Source organism: Priapulus caudatus, unplaced genomic scaffold, assembly GCF_000485595.1.
Source record: "Priapulus caudatus unplaced genomic scaffold, Priapulus_caudatus-5.0.1 Scaffold917, whole genome shotgun sequence".
In the NCBI taxonomy this organism is placed as follows: Eukaryota; Metazoa; Priapulida; class Priapulimorpha; order Priapulimorphida; family Priapulidae; genus Priapulus; species Priapulus caudatus.
The window spans coordinates 99,336-108,555 of record NW_014577978.1 but is presented as its reverse complement, the minus strand read 5'-3'; the positions used below and the strand labels follow the sequence as shown (position 1 = coordinate 108,555).

The 9,220-nt window shown below is 38.8% G+C and overlaps 2 protein-coding genes across 5 annotated transcripts in view; one reads left to right on the top strand and one right to left on the bottom strand.

Annotated features, from left to right (window-relative positions):
- LOC106814391 (cytochrome c oxidase subunit 5B, mitochondrial-like) overlaps window positions 1–2,254 on the top strand; it is a 4,198-nt gene extending 1,944 nt beyond the window's left edge. Inside the window, exons 2-4 of the mRNA XM_014818705.1 lie at window positions 691–764; window positions 1,567–1,666; window positions 1,887–2,254. Coding sequence (XP_014674191.1) covers window positions 691–764; window positions 1,567–1,666; window positions 1,887–1,993 — 281 coding nt within the window. The 3' untranslated portion in view covers window positions 1,994–2,254. The remainder of the gene's footprint in view (window positions 1–690; window positions 765–1,566; window positions 1,667–1,886) is intronic.
- A 183-nt stretch (window positions 2,255–2,437) lies between these two features.
- Window positions 2,438–9,220, bottom strand: part of LOC106814389 (syntaxin-7-like) — a 10,010-nt gene continuing 3,227 nt past the window's right edge. For 2 of the 4 annotated variants that reach the window (XM_014818703.1, XM_014818701.1), the window contains exons 2-10: window positions 8,168–8,379; window positions 7,526–7,595; window positions 6,812–6,911; window positions 6,276–6,416; window positions 5,687–5,824; window positions 5,463–5,535; window positions 5,085–5,167; window positions 4,709–4,813; window positions 2,438–4,491 (exon numbers count right to left, since the gene is read on the bottom strand). In XM_014818703.1, the coding sequence (XP_014674189.1) occupies window positions 4,721–4,813; window positions 5,085–5,167; window positions 5,463–5,535; window positions 5,687–5,824; window positions 6,276–6,416; window positions 6,812–6,911; window positions 7,526–7,595; window positions 8,168–8,294 (825 nt within the window). In that variant the 5' untranslated portion in view covers window positions 8,295–8,379 and the 3' untranslated portion in view covers window positions 2,438–4,491; window positions 4,709–4,720. The remainder of the gene's footprint in view (window positions 4,492–4,708; window positions 4,814–5,084; window positions 5,168–5,462; window positions 5,536–5,686; window positions 5,825–6,275; window positions 6,417–6,811; window positions 6,912–7,525; window positions 7,596–8,167; window positions 8,380–9,220) is intronic. The other 2 variants (XM_014818702.1, XM_014818704.1) reach the window with 2 other exon arrangements.

Here is a 9,220-nt window from a genome sequence, read left to right as displayed (position 1 = left end):
ATGTCCCCCAGGGTACTGCCAGAACGTACCCTGGGTATGGTCCGGTATACCGGAACGTACCCTGGTCACTATTTGATATGGTTAGGGTTAGGGAGTAGGCGTAGGCGACTCCCTAGACTCATTAGTGGAGTAGGCGAGGTACGGTCCGGCATATTAGATAGTACCCGGGTACGTTCCGGTATACCGACCCGGACATAGACCCTCTCAGCATCACTAGAGACAGGGTAGTGTGTTACATCCTCCACACAACCTACCTAATAAACTACGCCACTTATTGACATCTGACAAATATAATTTCCTGCGGAAGTAACAGGGCTTAAATGTTAGGGTAAAATAGTAGAGTAAAAGATGGATTAACTTGGTATTTTTACACAATAACTTTACATCTACATGTAAATTGCACGGAGTCCCATCGTAATGGTGCTGGATTTATTTTTAGGGATGTGATCTATACTGTTGGTCTCAAGAAACAATGGCTGAAATGTTTCTTCAGCTTTTGTATAGGTGTGAAGTTATTGCATAAGATTACTGGTTGTTAAGTAAAGTAAGTTGTAAGTTGTCTATAATTTCCCCTCAGAAGAACCCCTGTATATATACCTACACATTTCTATAATCATGCATTCATATTTTAACTGAAAATATGCAAGGGCATGTATCCATTTATAAGCATTACTGTGTTTATTTTGGTAGCTATGCCTAGTGGAGCTGACCATGCGACTGGCTTGGAGAAAAAGGAACTTCTTGCAAAAGCTGCAGGGAATGAGGTGATCTCTAATTGTATAAATAAGACTGTTCTGAAAACTAGAGCATTTGTTACTTTGCCTATAGTTCGCCTCATAACCTTAAAATTCAAACTGAAACTCAAAATTGATTATTAAAATTATAGTCCTGTAAAATTGCCATGCGGTATGCAATTATTTATCAAGTGTAAAATGTGTTAATTTACAAATGTACATTTCTAATAAAATTTGTTCAAATCTTTATAGCTATTCAGGGTTCTCCCTACGTTGCGCAAACGTCTGGGAAAACTCCCCCCTGTTTCAATCGTTGCGCCCCGTTTAAATTACCTCCGCCCCGATTAAATTCCACCACAATAAAAGTTTGCCAGCGCGGGAATCGATCGTCAAGAACTCCCATTCGACCAGGACACCCGGCGCGTGCATTTTTACCGTGCCACGCATGCACTGCACACAATACACAAGTACAAACAGTTAACCTGTCCCACACCCAACACTAACTGTACACCGTCTTGGCTATCTTATATATACAAGAACCCCAAATACCGTCTATGGTGTGGTGGCGATTTTACGCATTAATTAGTGGTACGGTAAAAAAACACGCCCCCCGGACCCCCCTAGTTCCCCCCCCTCTCCTCGCCTCCCCCCTCCCCTCCCCTCCCCTCCCCCCTGTTTGAATTTCATCCTGGGGAGAACCCTGCTATTAGATTTCGTTTAGATTTGTTGGTTTCCTGACCAATGTAGCAAATCTGTATAAATGTAGAAAATTTTGAGCCCCAAAGCTGCCGAGATTGATCTACCATTATTTGTTCATGTTTGCTTATTGCAGAATCCGTTTGACATGCGTGTGATAAAGCGCAATGCTGGTACAAAAGACACACCCAATCAGATTCCTTCTATATTTGATAAGCGTCTAGTCGGATGTATTTGTAAGTTGTCTTGTTGGTCTAGTTACCCGAATCTTGCATTCAAGTTTATAATGTTTCAGTATCAGGTTTAACTAGAGCGACTATTGCATGTGTTTCATATATAATAACTTTGTCATATATAACCTTGTTTCAATCTGTTTTACCTTTGAAGCATTGTGATATGACTTTTATGTATTATGAGCAGTATTTATTCTGGCATTGTAATGGCAATATTTTACAGGTGAGGAGGAGGCCACGTGCGTGACGTGGATGTGGCTTTACAAGGGTGAGCCCAGGCGTTGTGAGTGCGGTCACTGGTTCAAGCTGGTTGAAGCCAAAGGTCTTTGAACAGACGTTTCCAAGTCCTAAGTACAGATGAATCCTGGCGCAAGTGTACTTTAGTTTTTACACTGGACAAATGTTGATTTATCAGCCAGTCTTGCAGAGTGAGTTAAATTATATGTAGCTTCAATAATGGCATGAAACGAGTTGACAAAATAAAGAAGCCAAAAATAAGATGTTTAAAAAGTTACGCCTTTGCCTCACTATGATGTAAAAAATTTTAGCTGCTTATAAATAAAGCAATATAGCTACTGTTGTTTAATGAGAGTGCATGTTTCCATCTCTTTTTCAATGGCGCCCACTTGACAGAGATATTCAAAAATAATTCCATAACATTTTTTTATATCAATCAAAGTAATGCACTAAATTCCTATAGACATAATAGCTTGTCAAACAATGTAAAGTGCGAGTGTCGTCCTTTAACATGAAATGAGAGGTTATATTCCACAGTTCTTATATCAGTCACAATTTTATTGGCTTACCATATAGTGTCTACCATGTACATAGCAATGCTTCACAAGTTCACACCATATACAAGCAGCATCTTGTTGAATAGGAAGATCTAGGAAACTGCAAAGGGGATAGATCAATAGGAAGTGCTTTAAGAAAGCAATACTATAGCTGCAACCTAAATAGATTGCTAAATAGATAACTGAACGATGCATAATTTCACAAGCAAGGACTCCAGTATTTGTAACTTCACAGTGTACGATTTCAAGCAGTTGTTAAACAAATGTTGCAAACAAATGTTGCTATCTCTTAATCATCATAACAAGTTATATACGTATAGTAATTTAGTCAAGGTTCTCCAGCCTCTCTTATAGTGAACATTTCAAGAAATATTGACAAGTTTACACTATATTAGTGAAGGGTTGGGACTTATATACAGCACTTGACCAGTTTGTGTCACCAATCTCGATTATATACCCACATCTAGAATTGAACAAAACACACCAAATGAGTAAGTACTAAGTCCTCTGGGAAACCTGCCTCACATACTGTATACCTGCGAATATAGCATAACAATTACTGTCTCTGAAAACTCCACATCCAAGTCAGAAATCTTTTGTGAAGCTATTTGGTGCATGCGCTCCAATAATATTTACATCTACTGCAACAAAAACAACATCTATTTCATAACTGTTAGTTAGGTTGAAACTTTCAGCTCTGTCAACATAAGTGCAAATATGCGGCAGTTCAGTTCACCACACTGTGACTTATTTTTTCCATTATAAAATAACATGCCATATTTACATATAATTGTAAACCTTTTTAAAGCTCGGTCGCATGTAAGGGAACACCACTATGAGCATAGACTCACATAAGAAAGTCAAGAGAGTTTAAAGCGCTACAGAAATGATTTTTCTGCTCCTAGAATGGGACTGAATGATGGGTTACGAAAAGATAATACGATGGTACACATAATAAATATAGCTTCATTGTATGCTGCACTGCTACACACTGGAATTAATTCCCATTGACCAATTGTTCATAAACAAGCAGGCTATTAGGTAATCTTCATGAGTAATTTCCACAATAAGTATCCCAACAATGCATATAATTATAATAAACTGCATTACCAGTAATGCTTAAATAATAAATTTGAATTTTTTGTATATATATGTGTATAGTTGTGAAATTTTAACTGGCCTGTGCTTTAATAATATTTAGTCGTGTGCTAATAATAGCATCAGGCTCTAGCTGCTTACTAAAAGCTCTAAAACATATAATGAACTAGGCAACATAGTATAGTGTTACAATATCTTATTGGTCATATTTACGTAACACTATTTAGTATTATTGGACCATTGACATGCTAGTCTATTCGGTAAACATTAATACATGAACGCAAACGAATCGCTATAACATCCACCAATAATCAATGCTACATCTGCAAATGAGCATAATTTCTCCAGCACATGGAACTGCTACTTAGCTTTGCTTTTGCTTATTAGTGTAGCGACCTCGTTAGGTAGGTACACACACACACCAGTCTGAATAATACTCGTCAAAGTATGATAATTTACACTACTGTCTAACATGTGACATGACTGCACCTGTACTCCTACTACTGACACTACTGACTACTGAGTGACAAAGGTGGGATGAAGGAAGCCAGGTCCAAACAAAACTCATGGCAACAAAAGCCCAACCCATGAGATGACAACAAGTAGTGGGAGTGCAGATACCAGTAGAGACCACACCCACAAAAATCACAAGGAATACGGTCACACACTGGTAGAAGTTGTGCCATCTATACCCCCTCCCCTCCCCGTGTGATTCTTGTTTGATTATGTATAGACAGCAAGGACCATCTGCAGTGCATGTCACAGAAGATGCATTGAATCAAGAGCCCATAAACTGCATGATTTACGGGATCTTAACAGAGTTTTCGTCCGCGCTGAGGCCCATCAACGGTTTACCAGCCACAGAATCAGACCAATAATCACTCCGATGATTACGAGGAAAACGGCCAAAATCACAGTCTTCTTTCGTCTCGAAATCTGCAACGCACATCGGAAACTAAGTGGGTAATTTGTCTATTGACTTAATATCCAATTTGAATAGTTCTAACAACAAACTTTTGTTTCATGCACAAAACATCTTTAATAGCTACAGCGAGTACATTTCATGCAAGATGCACCTATACAAGAAGCAAAATGTGTATGCTTGTGTAATATTGCTAAAAATATTGAGAAAGCACATAGAGAAATAACCAACCTAATAAAAACATTATCGGGTGGACAGCCAAATAATCAGCCCAATAACACCGCCAAGTACAATCAAGATGACGACGATGCAGAAACACTTCTTTCGCGACCGTGTCTATTGGACATGAACATAAAACAAGCATTAAAAATCACAGGCTACAGATAATCGCAATTCCATAATCTACGTGTATTAAGGTTCCAAAATACAACAAATGTAACAAAGTATATAATACCTCCGTGCACAACACGCAATTGCATAAAAAGTTTCAATGTTTCCTAATGGGGATCAACTAAAAGAAAACATTCTCTTCGGGACTCTTCATGATGATATTACTTAAGTTATAAACATGCATATCTCACTTTATGCACGAAGCTACTGCACATACCTGATAGTCAGCTGCCTTGCGTATCTGCCGCGTGCCCTCCTCCACCTGGATTGCGCCTTGCTCAATGTTAGCCTCAATCGAATCTGAAACAGGACATATACTCCCTCTGCTCTACCATGAATACATGCTTGCCCCGCGTATAGTGTCGTTTGACCCACGCAGTTCGTGCACTCCGATAACTTCCCGTTAGGCAAATTGTGGGCAATTGTCGTTTTGCCAACCGGAATGCGATCTCAGAATGCTCATATATATATATATATATATACGTTTGTAAAACAGGAAGCAGTGTTTTAGGGCTAATATGTAGTAACAACGAACATGTAAACACTGTTTCTGACAGTTTACTAAGAGGAAAGCTGGCTTTAACCAAGTACTCACCAACGATCTCTCCTTGCTCATGTACCAGCATTCCTAGATCTTTAAAGATCACATTAACATCTTGAATGTCATTCTATGGAAATGGGAAATAAAAACACAAATTTATTTGCATAAGATTGTAATTGACTAGTGACAAGGCAAGTTCGACAGCAATGACCAGTTGGCTGACAATTCATCCATCCATACACACGAGAGGCTTAACACCAATCAATAGTAATTCTTACTTCTAACTGTCGAATGGAATTCTCTCTCTCCTGTAACAATTCTACGTCGGTGTCATCAATCTGAGCCTGCATTTGCTGTGGGGCTCGCGGGCCGGGAATCGAGACAAGCGTGTGGTCGGTGCCATTGTCGAAATCACCCTAAAATGTATCGACTTATCAACCCCCATCTATACAAACACAATAATATAGGGCATGTCACTGGAAGTAGGAAGCGGATCATAGTAAATTATATATACAAGCAAGATAATTTAAGGCATGCCACTGGAAGTATAGGCATCGAATCACGCTAAATTTTATACACCAGCAAGGTAAATTACAGCATGTCACTGGAATAAGGTCATTTAATAACATGTCACTTAATAGCATGTCACTTAATAACATGTCACATGCAAGTAAAATTAATGTTCATGATATACCAATGAAAATAAATTTTACTTGAACTTGAAGGCAGAAACCAGAAAGATTTCCAAAGCATAGGTTAACTCAAGTACCTTTAATTGTGCCTTCCAATTGCATTTGTACCATCTTATGTAAAATCAGAAAGATTCCAACAAGTAGTTGAAAACGTATCTTAGTTCCATCTACGTACTGCTTTTGAAGAAGACTGTGCCCTCGTGCGTGCCACACTCTCTCGCTCCCTCTCAGCAACACGACGCTGCGTTGACTGAAAGCTGCCGAGCGCATCCGAGAAGTCCTTAGTCAGTCTCTCTACCTGCATCTTTCTAATCCTCTGCAACACACATGACCACAGCCTTAAGAATAATGAATGAATAATTTCTTGCATTTTTAATAATAGTGAACATGCATTAATTGGTTGGTAACAAGGCCCACAGTACTTGTCCTGGCATGACAGAAAAAATAGAGCAAATGAGACACAATAGGGAACAGTGTGCTTCACAAAGCAAAACAACCACTACAAAAACTTATACTTGTGCATTACTATTTGTCCTTGAACTCTCCCCCCCCCACCCCACTCACCCCCATCACCACCAGATGATAGAATTATTCCTTTTGTGTAGTACCCAAATGTGAGTTAAACAACCTTGGTAAGCAATTACAGTATTGCTTTTTAAACATGAAGTGCACAAACTAAATACTGATTGTAAGTTGCTGCAGACATTGTACCTGATCAGACTGTGAAGATGACGGGCCAAGAGATGACAAATCCTTCAGGTTTTTGCTCGTATCTTTTGCAAGGTGGTTTGTATAGTGCTGGATCTGGCCCCTGGAAAAGATATTACACACAAATCAAAGCAACTTGTTAAAATTACACATTGATTATTAAGACACTTATTGCAGTTAAGTTCAGAACATATCAAAAGGGTATAACAATGATATTAGTTAAATAAATTTCAGACTGACAGTTTATATAAGTAGAAGATACTCAGTGACACTAATTATTAAATTAAATCCTTCCCACGCCTTCATACGCATAGCGCATGGTTACATGGCGCATAGGGCGGTGCCTATCTCTGTTTCAGTAACCCTGAGGCCCCGCAGCTGCTTTCACAGTAAATGCTACAGTAGGGGGTTAGTCCACTGGTAGCACTGCGAGTTAACTTGCCACACTCTATCTCTATTTGCTGAATGATAAGCAGAGAAGCCGTGTGTACCATTTTTCAAGTCTTTGGTGTGACCCGGCCGGGAGTTGAACCCCCGACCTTCCACATACGATGCGAGCACTCAACCATTGAGCCATCGCAGTGGTTCTCACTCAGTGACGCTACTAAACAAAATTGTATTCTCTTTAATTAGTCAAACACCGGTACATGCATATTAATACAACAGAAGAGAAGTTAAATGTTAACCAATTTTACAAAAAGTCAAGATTATACTCACAATTTATCCCACAGCATTTCCGTTTCTTGTGAGGTACCCAGTTGACCAACCATCCTCTGAATCTGTGACACTATGACACAAAGAGCCATAATTGTTGGTGCAATCCCTTTAAAGCTGCTTTCATCAATGTATCTAACAAAAGTGGTGTACTATGCAAGCATTTGTGCACAAAAATATGTTCATCAGATATATACTCAACGCAAAAGCTGCCTTGTCTAAACCGTGGATTCTGATATTTACATCAGGAAAAGCATGCCACACTTTTATGTGGAGCAACATTTACACAGCAACTCCAGAGTGACTTGAACTTTCTGCATATATATCTGTATCATTAGGACATGCAAAATAGTACACGAATGGCTATATGACTGAGAATTTATTTATAAAAATTATTTTGTTGTTGCACAAAGTGATTGGAAACAATTATAACAGACTCGTGAGCATGTACTAATGGCAACAGATATGGGGTCTGTTTATATTTTGCGAACTATATTTATGAATTCACAAACTTTATTGTGCTACACATGGCATTTTAGGACATTTTATATGTGGCAATCGAGAAATGTTAGCCTGTGTATGTGAATATTTATGACAAATTTTCACCATGGGCACGCCATTTTAAGACAATGGAATTCCGATTACCATTTTGCTGGATCTTCTGTATGTTGCTGCTGACCGTCTGTGACAGACGTGCAAAATTTGCAGCACTCTCCTGGGATGATCCCTGGTCAGACAGAGCATAAGTGCCACCATAGTATGTATCCGACATCTTGACTCTGGTGTCCTTCTATAGAGCGATGATACTATGCCAAGTTTTGTCCCCTAATTTCACTGTTGGTTTCTGTATTACTCTGCTAGAAAATAACAACAAAATATCTTAACCAATTTTATGGCTCTACATGTGTAAAGATAATTTTATAACAGATGTCAGAAACTAGTTTGGCACACACGATAGCTTCAAACAGGTTGTATTAAAATAGTTATAAACGCGCAGTTGTTGTTGTTTTCTATACGACTAGTAGTAATGTATACATGTAGTGTGTGGCCGTGGAATGTAACTGGTTGCAAAGAGCAAGGAATGACCAGAAATTTCTCCACCAGATCTTTTTCCACTTATACATAACATGATGGTTTATAATTGTACTCTGGTCTAGATTTGCATGAAATCTGCAAAAAACACCCTTCTTCTTTTCTTCAATCAGAATTTATCTATTAGTGTAAATTGGTGTGCATCAGTTATTTACCATTGTGATGACCGTGCAATACAATAGTTTAGAAATGAGCAGAATTTAAACAATATTATTGAATAGTAAGCCTGGGTATACAGTGCAATGTGCAGTTGGACTGAATTAGCTTGCAGGGCTTTTGTGAAAATAGTTAGTTGATGCCTTAATAATAATGGCTTAATTGCTAGTAATGGAGCTATTCATGAATATCATATTAAACACCAGACAATAAACTGAAACAAGTGCCGCGGAGCGACAGCGCTCATCTAACGTCTACTGCGGTGACTTTGTGGTGGAGTGGTGGGATTCTAGTAAACCCTGTTAGTCCCAAATGTGTTCACATACACGCCGAAACAGTGGAATGCACAGGGATGGTATCAGGAACCTTCTCAAAGAAATGTTCGTTGGGATCATTATGAAAGTTGCCACGAGATGGCGCGTACGTTTAAGTGTCTTCAGATTAAAGATG